This window comes from Mus caroli, chromosome 10, assembly GCF_900094665.2.
Source record: "Mus caroli chromosome 10, CAROLI_EIJ_v1.1, whole genome shotgun sequence".
Lineage (NCBI taxonomy): Eukaryota > Metazoa > Chordata > Mammalia > Rodentia > Muridae > Mus > Mus caroli.
Window position 1 is genome coordinate 16,997,867 of NC_034579.1, and position 13,501 is coordinate 17,011,367.

At 40.6% G+C, this 13,501-nt stretch overlaps 1 protein-coding gene across 4 annotated transcripts in view; it reads left to right on the forward strand.

Moving 5' to 3' along the window:
* Positions 1–13,501, forward strand: part of Ahi1 (Abelson helper integration site 1) — a 132,620-nt gene that overhangs the window by 9,117 nt on the left and 110,002 nt on the right. For all 4 annotated transcript variants that reach the window (XR_003837779.1, XM_021174724.2, XM_021174723.2 and 1 more), the window contains exons 3-9: positions 2,685–2,854; positions 3,291–3,510; positions 5,132–5,324; positions 5,540–5,635; positions 8,546–8,731; positions 10,353–10,505; positions 11,558–11,690. Coding sequence is in view for 3 of the 4 variants with exons in the window: in XM_021174724.2 (XP_021030383.1) it covers positions 2,685–2,854; positions 3,291–3,510; positions 5,132–5,324; positions 5,540–5,635; positions 8,546–8,731; positions 10,353–10,505; positions 11,558–11,690 (1,151 nt within the window). In the remaining variant the exon portion in view is untranslated. The remainder of the gene's footprint in view (positions 1–2,684; positions 2,855–3,290; positions 3,511–5,131; positions 5,325–5,539; positions 5,636–8,545; positions 8,732–10,352; positions 10,506–11,557; positions 11,691–13,501) is intronic.

Genomic DNA, 13,501 nt, shown 5'->3' on the forward strand with positions numbered 1-13,501 from the left:
CTCTAAGTGTCTTCACATCGACACACACAGACACACTCTAGTGTCTTCACATCGACACACACAGACACACTCTAGTGTCTTCACATTGACACACACAGACACACTCTAGTGTCTTCACATTGACACACACAGACACACTCTAGTGTCTTCACATCGACACACACAGACACTCTAGTGTCTTTACATCAACACACACACACACTCTAGTGTCTTCACATTGACACACAACAGACACACTCTAGTGTCTTCATGTCAACACACACACTCACACAGACCCATTTTAGTGTATTCACATCGGCACACACAGACGCACTCAAGTGTCCTCACGTTGACACACAGACACATTCTAGTGTCTTCACATAGACATATAGAGACATACACTAGTGTCTTCACATAGACACACAGACACACTCTGTAATTTAAGAAAGTGCTGTGCTTAGCAACACTGCCACTGCAGTGATAGCTTGCCAGCCTTTATGCAGTGCCTGTGCTTTCTGAGAATATACTCTGAGTCTTCACAGCAGCCCCAGCAGGGACAGTACTGGCACTATCCCATTTCTTCTAAGAAGCTGAGTGATGTAAGAGGCTGAGCCATAATACTAACAGTCTACCTTCAGCCGGTCCATATTTACCCACTTACAACTGCTATGGAAGTAACAGGCCTGCTGAATATGGTGGCTCATACACGGAGTCTATGATTCATACAGATAGCCCAGCACTTGGGCACTAAGGCAGGATAATCTCTAGTTCAAGGCCAGTCTGCACCACATAGTGGAGTTGAAGCCTTCCAGAACATCATGGTGAAATCCTGTCTCTGAAGGCCACTTTGCACGCACGCATGCACGCGCACTTGCGCGCGCACACACACACATTTCTTTTTTGACGTTAGATATGCTAATCTAGATGTTTCTTCCTTATCATACAGATAATATTTGTTCCCTGTAGAATAATTATCAACGATAATAACTATTGCCAATTTAATATAGTCTATTTTTATGTATGATGCTTATATATGTGTGTGTGTGTGTGTTTCTGAGACTGTATTCACATTTATAAGTTCTCTGTAAGAAGTAGTGAGATTTTTAAACTGTCTTCCAAGTGGTATAACCTCTTTTCCCCTGCAATCATCATTTACATGAGCAACTTGTACTTGGCCAGTGACTTTATCAGTCGTTATGTGACTAGCCTTTAGCAGTCTAAGTTATTTTCCCTTAAGCTCTCAGCCAAAAAAAAACCCTATATCCAGATGAACAGTGCTTCAAGGATATGTTATATAAGAATTATCTGTCTGTTGGCACTGTGAAAAACTTAGCCCAGAATATAATAACTTAATGTACTTGTCTAACACTTCCTGCTGTACAGACGACTCCTCTGGCTTCACAGGTTCTCTCTCACAAGCTCCAGTCAGGATGCTAGCCAGGGACAGATGTAACAAATGATCCCCAGCTCTCCACAGGAGCCTCAGAAGAGATGCTCCTGTGCATCATCATGAGTCTGCAGACGGGCCTCAGGCAGCCCTCCTGGTGGCTTCTAGTCAGAGATATAAGTTCTAAGCCACATGGATTGATCCAGTGGGAACTCCTCACTCAGGTGGCAACTTTCTTCCCCAGATCGACGTTCTGAGAGAGTGATAGCAAGACAGAAGTGAATCTTTTTTAAATAGCATATATTGTTCCTATATCCTATTGGAAGTAGGTGACAAGACCCAGCCAGTACTCTCAGAGAAGGAGATCCTTGAACATTAAGAAGCAAAGGTCAGCCATGGCTGTCTTACAGGCCATTCTTCACAGTGTCCTGTAAATCATTACCACATTGGCATGGAAATGAACATTCTCCAGTTTAATTCAAACCATGCCGTACCTTATGGTGGCATGCAAAGTTTGTTGTTCTTTAACAGTAGTATTTTGTGACTAATAAAATAGCATAGTATTCAGGAATATCTACGATGAAGTATTTATCTAATCTTTTTATTTCCCAATGTTTCTTTTTGAAAGATAAATGAATATGTTAGAAGTTAATTATTTATTATTTAAAGGCATATTTTTTTACTTCATAAATTATGAACAAACTCCTATAGGATAGCTTCTGGTCCAGGCTGCTACCTCTTACTGTTTGTATGTGGTACAAATTTTATTTTTATCAAGAATTCTGAAAAATGTAGTCTTACACCTGCCCCTAGAGAACAAAAGCAATGCACTTTTATCCAGAAATCAAAAGTTGTATGGCTGAATTTTCTTAGAACAAACTTTGAAAAAAATTTTTATGTTTTAAATCATTTAGAAATGTATTCACTAATCATTTAGTTAGCAGCAGGCTGGGGATGCTTTCGAATTCTAAATAATATAGGTCCATATTCATAAAATACTATTTTATTTTCCCGTTGTTTGTTTTCAGACAGTAGCTGACGGAGGCCTCAGGTGTGTGGGTCTCATGCCTGAGCCTCCTCAGTATGAGGTTAGTCTGTGGAGTTCATAGTTTTGCTTTGTAACTCTTCATTGGGTGTAAAATATTATCTGTGACTCCTAGTTTGACAGGCATTTTATTGTATAAGAAGTATCAGATGGTGACATTTTTACAGGAACATGGTGTATTATCCTTGCTTCTGTTCATCTCTCACTCTGCTATACAATGAACAACAATTATCAAAATCATTTGTAGTGATTCGTTCTTGGGCTATGCTTCAGTCCCTCAGATGTCTGTGACAGTGCAGTTGAAGGGGAACAAAAGAAAGAAGGTGCCCCTGAGGAATCTCACCACATGGAGGGAATATGCTCAACAGAACAGAAAGTGGATGCCACTGTACCAGAGAACGCAAAGCCCAAACCCAAGAAGACAAAGAAGAAGACTAAAGCAGGTTTGTTACTCAAATTAAATAAAAATTATGTGCCTTTGTGGGATAATGGGAGTCTAGAAACTTTAGTTCTTAAAACTGAAGGATATACTTTAAAAATAATTCAGGATACATTGCATATCTTTATTCACCAGAGTAAGATGTTCATTTGTTAATGATGAATTATTCACAAATATATATGGGTATATATAATGAGTTTATAGGTTTTTATTTAACTGTACAAGGAATGATTTGTAGTGCATTGTGGCATAAAAAATTATTTTTTAAACCACAGATTTTAGAATTACAAGTGGTTATCTTGGTGAGTGAAAGCCAACAATGGCCTTTCTTTTCCCTTGAAGTTCTTCTGTTAAGAGAGTAAGACAATAGACTGTAAGATTAACTATATGTAACTCCTAAGTATGAGACCGATTATTACTGACTTTTCTTCCTGCTTTAGTTTCAAATGATAATGAAGACACTAATGGAGATGGTGTTCATGAGATAACAAGCCGAGACAGCCCAATTCATCCCAAGTGTTTGCTGGATGATGACCTCGTCATGGGAGTCTACATTCACCGAACCGATAGACTTAAATCTGACTTTATGATTTCTCACCCAATGGTAAAGATCCATGTGGTTGATGAGCACACTGGCCAGTACGTCAAGAAAGATGACAGGTGATTCTAAAATTACAGCGCCTTCCGGTTGAAACTGTGCACTAGAAATCCTCTCTGCTGCCCCTCGTGGCTGAAAGCTAGTAGGCAGAGAACTGTGGGCTGATGTCAGAGACTAGTGCTATGGTTGTAGGTGTTCCTCAGCTCGATCAGTAAGCTTTACAGAAGAAATGGAAGGAATGCACCATCTTGAATATAGAGTTTGTCAAGCTTACTAATTAGGTCATAAATTGGCATGGTAACATTTGTAATTGTTCTCATCTTTAGCCTCATCCTTTCCATTGAAATTAGTGTGTTACATGGGCCTGGAGTGCTACAAATGTATCTTGAATATGCTTTCCCCTAAGGTTGTATCTAGAGAGAAGCCGTATTTGAACCCATAGGATATAGTATATATAATAGGATACACATACATAGGTTTAAAAGCTAATATACTAAATTGTTACTGTAAAAGTAACTTTTATTTGTCAGATGTAATTGTCATCTCAGAGACTTACTGCTGAATAAGCTCACCCTTTCTAGTTCTTTCTGAACTCTGGATGGCTGGTTCAACTCAGCTTTTCTGGCTCAAATTCCCCTCCAAGATGATTTACTCAATCGGGCTTCTGTCAGATTCTGACTGAATTGCTCTGCTTGGCCTCAAACTAATTCTAGCAATATGTTCTAATCTTCTGGCTCCTTCTCATTCTCTGGATCATTCTGTCTTCACCTGTGTCTAGCTTGTTCTTTCTGCAACTTGTCTCTATAAAACTGTCCCAGTAAAACCATCTCTGCTGACCTGCACAGAAGTACACGAACTCACCAATAAGGAGCTCAACTCTACTGCCTGCACTCACTGACTGACTGAATTCAACTGTGTGGACCAGAACTGACTCCCAACTGACTGAACACTCTCCCTGCACTCCTTTTAAATAGCTTCTCTTTCCTGTGCTGTTCTTGTTGAGAGTTGGGCATATCCTATACTGTCAAATCTTTCTCTGATTCATCACTTTGTCTGTCCCTCAATTGGACGTCATTGTTTAAGATTAAAGGTGTGTACTAAGGACATGTCTGCATTCCAGTCAGATCACAAAGTCCTACAAGGTCATTGGATGTGATTAGAGGAGCTATGTTTCTGGATTAAAATTTCTCCACACATTATACTAGATTATACTAATTCAGAAAAGTATTTACTTCAAATTACATTAAGATTATTACAAAAAAGAGAATGCATCTGCTTAGTTGTGTTAGTACATACAGACAATATGACAGTATAAAAGTTCTTTTTACATTATTATTTAGACTTACTATGCATTTTATCATAATCTCAGTTAAGCTGCTGAAGGAGTTGATGTGTTTTAGCTCTGTATATTGAAGGTTAATTATACCTTTCTCATTCTACTTTTATAATAAATTATTTATCTGACCCAAAGAACCAAAACAGAATGCAAGATTGTAAGAAGACACCATTACTTCTAATGTTTTATAAAATGTATGACTTTTAGATGTTAAAGAAAATTATTTTTGTTTTTGTGCCATTATAGCTATTATTTGCATTTTATGGGCTACGTAATTTTTCCCCTCAGTGTTACCCTCTAAAAAATACGTAATGAATTATAATAATGGAAGCTTTGTCTTTGAACAGTGAACGTCCTGTTTCATCTTATTATGAGAAAGACAACGTGGACTATATTCTCCCTATTATGACACAGCCATATGACTTTAAAAAGCTAAAGTCAAGGCTTCCGGAGTGGGAGGAGCAAGTTATTTTTAATGAAAATTTTCCCTATTTGCTTCGAGAGTTTGAAGAGTGTCCAAAAGTCATTCTGTTCTTTGAGGTATGAATTTAAAAATAATTTTAGTAAATACTTATGCATACAAGTATGAGTTGTTGATTTTAATAGGTTGTTATGTGGTAATGTGAGAATTTAATATGGAGAATTTAATGTTGTAGTATGCTCTATGGGTGCCAGATGATAATGTATCAATAGAGACTATTAAAATTTAGACAGTCTGTTAATCTATGAAATAACTTTTTTAAATGTATCTACAGATTCTTGACTTTTTAAGCATGGATGAAATCAAGAATAACTCTGAGGTTCAAAACCAAGAGTGTGGCTTTCGGAAAATTGCCTGGGCATTTCTTAAGGTACGTTTTTCACCTGTTCTTTTAAACATATTTGAAATGATCTCTTCTAAGTTTGATTGCCGTTTTCCACTAAGTCGTTTCAGTCTCTAAGAGTTTCTTAACTCAACTCTTAGTAAAGCTATTAAAAGTCTAAAATACTGATTGATTAGCCACAGTGCACTATTTATATTTTTTGACTCTGGGGATATTGTCCTCAGAGACACATGAGTCCTGCCCTCTGGTGGTCAGTGTATGAGGTATGTATTCAGCCCTTTCAGTTTATGAGCCTTTGTTCAGTCAGCAACCCTGAATCCCTCAACCTCATAACCTCAGCAGTGGTAGATGGGAGGGCTTGAGCCGGTACTAGGTTTCAAAGAACACTGCAGAGTGTATGCTATGTTTTAAACAAAAAGCAGTTTACCAGGAGCTGCATGATGGCTTGTGCAGACCTGCTGTGTGCAGACCTGCTGTGTAGCCTAAGCTACAGCTAGAACACCACAGATGGCACAGCATTTTATTTTTTACTCTTCAAGATCATGTGGATTTTAATTCATCCATATTGAGCCATTGTCAGAAGAAATTAATTCTGGAGTCTATCCCTGTCTCCATAACGGGGAATGGATTCTGTGTTTTCATGGTTGATACTGTGTGTCTTTTCCTTCATTGTACTATAAGCTTTACAAAGTTATCAGTAATTTTGTTTGGATTAATTTTTGAACAGTTTTAGTTTTTATTTTATCTATGTGCGCGCACACACACATACACACACACACACACATCTAATTATTTATTAGATGTATTACATAATTCCCTTGGGCTTTCTCGAGGTCACTGTCTCCCAGCACACACAGACACACACAGGGGTGAATGTCCACTGAAGGATTTCCTGACATGAGTGGTAAACATTTGAGATCAACTTAAACAAGTTCAGATGTACATGTCTCAGGATCTGTGCTGGAGGATTCAGGGCCATCCAGCTTTTGCAATGCTCCACTAAACATATGTTAATTTTCACTTATGTCTTTGGTCTCCAGTACTTTCAATCTTGTAGAATTTGTCTGTGGCTGTTTTAACCATGCAATAATGAAGCTCAGTAGAGCTAGCTATAGTACACCCTTTATAGTCATGGTATGCTCATTAGGGATTTCTTAGCCTGAATTGTTTACTTGGCTAAGCAACACACTAGTATAAACTACATTGTCTAGACAATATCAAAACAACTTTAAAAAGTATGGGAGCTGGGGAATCCTTAAAGTCGTGCTTTGGGCGACAGTGAATGGCCTCTGCAGAGTGTGCAGAGCTCATTTAAAGGCAAATGCTGTTTAACTCAGTTTTAAACTCTTGTTTGCCCATTGAGCACAGCCCCACTCCCCAAGCACGTAAATCCATGGTCTCTTCATGCTCTCCCAAGACTGTAGGGAACTCACTACATTTGCTGTGTATGTTTCCTTGATGATTTGTCTTGAGCAAGCCACAATCTGAATTTTGCCTCTGCCACCAAAACTTCTCCAGATGAATCACGAATGTTTCTCTGTTTGCCACGTGAGAACATCTGTCGCTTGTTCCTTTGTCAAGCATACATGTGTTTAACACGATGTTTCTGTGATGTCCCTGCTGTCTCTACTTTCTTGGCAGCACCGTCCCATGCTTTGGTTATCCCATTCCTTCAAGATTGGTCCCTAGCTCCTAATGTAATCCCATCTCACAGTTTCTTCAGAGTCACTTTTCTTAAACCCACTTTCATTTTCTGTTCTTCATAGCCTTCTCCTGCCTCGTAGTTTTCATATTGTCTGCACAGTCTCACGAGCATACAACCATGAGTAACACGTAGCAGGTCCATTGCAGATTAAGTGAAATTAAGCATAACGAAGACTTCACTTGCATAGCTGCGCCAGCACACTTGAGGACTCGACAGTCCCATGTGCTCACTCTGTATAGAGTGTCCCACCGTCACAGGTGTTTGGGACAGCTCTACACGGAGTCTCCCTTTCTCTTTTTTCCCCTGTCTCTCCAAGTCATGTCAGGCAACAGTAGCTACTTAGTGTCCTGCACTTAACGCCTGTGCTTCCGCTTCTGGCCACCCGTAACCGCTGAGCTGCCCCAGGAACGTCACGCTGTACTGTAATCACTGAGGTACAAAGGGATGTCTCGTTCCACTCCAGATTGACAGTGTACACAGCGCTCACTCTACAACATTTCCTCTTCTCCCATTAAGTAGGAACAGAAAGCTTCGTCTGCACTGCGCAGATTTTAAACTTTTCCTAGAATCCCCATCTACCTGCTTATCTTGGTTTTTGTTTAATTGGCTTTTTCAAAGAAGGTAGACTAAAATATTGAAAAATGAAGTGGACAGTTAGAATTAACTTATCTTAGAATGATCTCGAATCTTAAAGACTGTAAAGCAAATTATTTTATCCATGAAAAGTATGAATGTAGTCTTGGAGCTCCAGCTACTGCAGAGGCTGAGGCAGGGTAGTCACAAGCTCAAGAGCTGCTTGAGCTCCAGAGTTCAGTCTGGGTAGGTTACCTTCCAGTGGAAAGGAGGAGGAGGACGAGAGGGACGTATCTGTAGTAGCAGACACTTGCGGAGCATATGGAAGACCGCAGGAGATTTAAGAAAAATAACTGACAAGTAGGAAGCACGTCTGTGGTCAGTGGTGTGTACATGACTCCTTCCCAGGATTAGCTCAGACAAGTGTGCGCTGTCCTCATTGTTTCTGCAGCGTGCCTCCTGGCACCACGGTGTAAGCACTTGCACAGTCTGCAGTCACTTATGCGGAAAAGAGTGCTTGTAGGCAGTGTTGCCAAAGCCACTTGTCAAAAGGAGCCCAGAGTGCCTAACCGCTAGGCTCATCTGCCTTTTTCTTCATAAACCTAACCAATCTCACCCTTTCAGAAAAGCTAATAATTTACACAAATTCTTACTTTAAGCTTCTGGGAGCCAATGGGAATGCAAACATCAACTCGAAACTTCGCCTGCAGCTCTACTACCCACCTACTAAGCCTCGATCCCAGCTAAATGTTGTTGAGGTTTTTGAATGGTGGTCCAAGTGTCCAAGAAATCGTTATCCATCAACATTGTATGTAACCGTACGAGGATTGAAAGTCCCGGACTGTGTAAGTTAATAGTATATATAAATGTATCTCCTCAGTTAAAATTAAGGATGACATAATGTATTTTCCATGTTTAAAAATCTCAGCTCTCAGAATTATTTTAACAGATTTTTAGCTTATACATTAAGTTTATAACAGTTGATAGTTAGATGAACTTTAAGTTTTAAAGTAGACTTCATTGTTTAAAAAAACTCTTTTGACATACTTTCATATTTTGTAGTTAAAAATAAAAAGATGAAAAGTTGGTCCTGGGAAACCTTTTATTATAAAGGGCAAGAAATACAGTGTAGGCCTTGAGCCAGACTCTGCAGGTTACAGCTACTCCCCGTCAGGTGAGAGAGCAGCCACAGAAACAGTAAGACAGAAGGCCTTCGGGTGTGCAGTATATCTTTATTTGTAGCAGTAATGGAACAGATGTCACACATGGGCTGCACTCTGCAGACCTCTGGTTTGCATTTTTCACATGGGAGTCATTCAGATAATCAGCAGAGATAGCATTTGTACTGCTGTTGTCTTCAGATAAACATTATCCATGATCTCATCATAAAGGATCCGAAGATGAAGCTTTTGTCTTTTTACTATTAACCTTTCAGGTGAGTTTCACATCCCACAGCTGATGTAATGTGCTATGAGCACAGGGCTGATTTCCATTGGTCTAAATGGAGTTAAATAAAATATCTCAGGGGATAGATTGTTGTTTTTTATTTTTGTTTTTTGTTTTTTTTTGTTTGTTTGTTTTTTTGTTTTTTCGAGACAGGGTTTCTCTGTGTAGCCCTGGCTATCCTGGAACTCACTCAGTAGACCAGGCTGGCCTGGAACTCAGAAATCCGCCTGCCTCTGCCTCCCAAGTGCTGGGATTAAAGGCGTGAGATAGATTGTTCTTTAATCTCAGATTTTTTTATATTAGTTTTGTGAAGAGGTAGACACAGGGCACAGCTATCAAAAACACTTTGTGCCCCTGGGTGTGGGTACAAGCCTGTCCGCCAGCACGTGGGAAGTGGGTTAGAGAACACAAAGCCCAGTGCATACACAGCAAGGTCAAGGCAGCCTGCGATACCTGCAACACTGTCTCAAAACTAGAACAAATAATGTAATAACAGTAAGAACTATAGCCATTTTTACTATTGGAGTGTACGATTTTTTTCCAAACTTTTAAAGCTTTGTGATTATAGAAGCATAGTTCAAATAGCTTTTATTTACTTAAAGTATTATACAAATGAAAACAAAATCTGGCTGTATTTTGAAAGGTTTCCATACCATTTTTTCAGTATTTTCATTTTATTTTGTTTTGTCTAAGACAGGGTTTCACTGTGTAGTCTAGCTGCCCTGTAACTCATTCTGTAGACCAATCAGGCTGTCCTCAAACTCTCAGCGATCCCCCTGCCTCCAGCAACCGAGGGCTGGGATTAAAGGTGTGTGCCACCACACCAGGCTCTGTCACAGTACTGTAGAAACAATAAGAAGGAGAATCAGCTGTGACAAGCCTCATGACCTCCACTTGACTCCATGACAGAAGGAGTGAGCCAGTTCCCACAAGTGCGCCATGGCTTGTGCGTGTTTGTACACATGTTTAATTTAACAATTGAACATGACGTTCATTTTCTCGTTTTCCACATATATTTAGATAAAGCCATCTTACCGCTCTATGATGGCTCTCCAGGAGGAAAGGGGTACACCAGTGTACTGTGAACGTCACCGTGAAACAAGTTCCGTGGACACAGAACCTGGACTAGAAGATTCAAAGGAGGAAGTGAAGTGGAAACGTCTGCCTGGCCAGGTGAGCTATACTGGCTGCTTTAACCACTGCTGTGACAAATGTACAGGAGGAAAGGTCCTACTGGGTGCAAGCTCCCTCTGAGTACTCTTTATTAGCTGGGTTTAATGGTGTTTACTGTCGGCTGGCAATAATTATCCACAGGGCTATTGTGATGAATATGTTTAAAGGCCTTTGTAGAGAAGCAGCATTGATGCTATGCACTGAGGACCCCCTGTGTGCTTACTTCCGCCTTCTCACCTTTGCCCTCAAAGGAAGCCACGTACAGTACCCCTGCTTTCATGCCTGGTGTCAACATTATTGCAATCCGGGTCAGCTGAGCACAGGCTTTGCGGTATCATGATAGTCAGCCGGATAACTAGTCAACTGCTAAGTTCTAATGGGCCAGTAAAATACCTAACATGACATGAACAAGAGATCGTTCATATCCAGGGTAGGAGTGAGACCGCAGAATTTCTGGAATTTCCCACATGATATTTTTAGACCATACTGATCATATGTAATCAAAACCACAGAAATCAGAATTGAGGAAAGTCAGAGAACTGTGCTCTGTCTTGGAGAGAGCAGCAGCGGGTAGTCATTAGAGGAAAGCAAGCCTGAGAACAGCCGTTCATAAATCGTGAATTTAGTTTGTGACGTTATGTGGCACTTTAGTTTTTCAGATGTTTCTGACCTTAGGAAAAGTAGCTCCTGTCATGGGATAAGCATTCTTTCTGAGGCTGTGTAAAAGCAACGCAGCAGCAGTGTTGGAGCATCCTTTGTGTTTTAGATTAATCAAGTGCTAATTAATATAAATTTCACAGGAAACCACTTCTGCACTGAGAAGAGAATTTCCTGTAATTTTCCACTGTTCTGTGTACATGTCTCTCTCTCTCTCCCTCTCTCTCTCTCTCTCTCTATATATATATATATTAAATTTATATATTATATTTATTTATTTATATTATATTTAATATATATATATATATGTAAAGAACTTTAGGGGAGAGTTGTGGTAATGGAAGTTATCGGGTTACTGTATTTTTGATTCATGTAGTTTAAAACATTCTTCTCAGGCCTGTCGTATCCCAAACAAGCATCTCTTCTCACTGAATGCTGGAGAACGAGGCTGTTTCTGTCTTGATTTCTCTCACAATGGAAGGATATTAGCAGCAGCCTGTGCCAGCCGAGACGGATATCCGATTATACGTGAGAAATAATGCTACCTATTTAACCTGGTTGTAATCTGTATAGTCAACTATTGGGTTTTGGATTATCTCGGAGTCTTAATTTAAGAAGTCCCAAGTAAGTTAGTCAGCTTTCTTTAAATAAAGGGACAGCTACTGTGTAGAATCTATTCAGAATGAGACTGCTTGAATGGAAGATGTTATTTTTTAATATACAGGTGGGTTTTTGTAAACATTATCTGTTTTAAATATACACATTTACTTCCAAAAGGAAGAGTAAATCGCATAGGAAACTTCGTCCATATTATTTTAGTGGGTAATTGTGATAATCTGAGTTACAAAGGGTAGCATTCGTCGTATGCTAGAATTGTAATAAGGCCCTCTGAAGTCCCTCAAAGACAGTTCCCATGGTGGCAGGGGAGCCAGCAGAAAGTCTGAGACAGTTTCTGTTGCTTTAGAGAGTTTAAAAGCGCTGCTGTACTGTTCTAGACTTCATGATCCCTTCTATCTCAGTGATGAAATGGATTCCCCTGGGCAAGAAGCCAGTCAGTCCCTCTGGGTGTCTGCCCTGAGTGCTAGGCCACGCCGCACTTCCCTCTACCTCACAGTTCATGTTCATGAGCCAGCTTCCCAGACGGCAAGGCTCAGTTTTTGCTTCTGGGTAATGGACAGACTACTCTTGTCCCAATCCGTCTATGCTAAATGCTGTTACATGCCTAAACCATCAGAGACTTAATCTGCTTACTGGTTAGATCTCAGAAAGTACAACAGAGCCACTGTTTCTTCTGGCTTTGCAGTGTTTGAGTACAGCATGTCCGACTGCGATTCCACCAAGCCTGTTCAGTGTGCAGATTACTGCCTTTCGTGAATTTCAGGACTCTCATTTATTATCCTATGGCCTTGCTCCTCTTGTCTCTGAGGACCACCACACCCCTTTGTGACGTCGTCTTGTCCAGTGGATCTCTGTCACTTACTCGTTTGTCTTCATTCTCTGTCTGTCCCTCAAACCAGATAGTCTCAGTTGGCCGACTGAGTTGGCCGTTCCTCTGCCAGCTCAGGCTGGTGCTAGGCCACTCTCCTGCCTTCTGTAGTTCAGCTGGCGCGCTTTCCTGCTCTAAAGCCTCCTTTGGGTTCGTTTTTATTTGCAGATGTTTTCTCTCTTGGTGAGGAGTCGTTCTTATGCTTTAGCCCTTTAGGTTTTTTTAGGTCTTTGACCATACTGATAACGATAGGTTAATGATCGTGTGGAGAAGGAAGAGAACTGGGCTGGCTGCTGCGTTTTCTGTATGCACACTTTCAGACAGCTGGTTTGCCTTCCTGCAGAAAGCTGTACTTTCCTGTTTGTTTGCCTCTTTCCACGGCACAGCTTTCTGTTGAGAGCTGGGTATTTGAGATGATGTGGTACAGTGTAGCTGTTCCCCGTGTTCTCCATCAGCCACCTGAGCTTAGTTCCTGCTCTGCTTGTGCAGTCAGTCTCCTAGATGATGTCTGTAAAGTCTTTATTGTCCGCTAGGTTATCAGTCTTTTGTAGACTGTGCCATTCTAGACTGTGCCAGTTGGTATTAGCACTTTGCATGGGTCTGCTAATCCTCGTCACCAGGGAGCACTGTTGTGGGATATGCCAGGGAGCACTGTTGTGGGATATGCCAGGGAGCACTATCCTGAGATATGCCAGGGAGCACTGTTGTGGGATATGCCAGGGAGCACTGTTGTGGGATATGCCAGGGAGCACTGTCCTGAGATATGCCAGGGAGCACTGTCCTGAGATATGCCAGGGAGCACTGTCCTGAGATATGCCAGGGAGCACTGTCCTGAGATATGCCAGGGAGCACT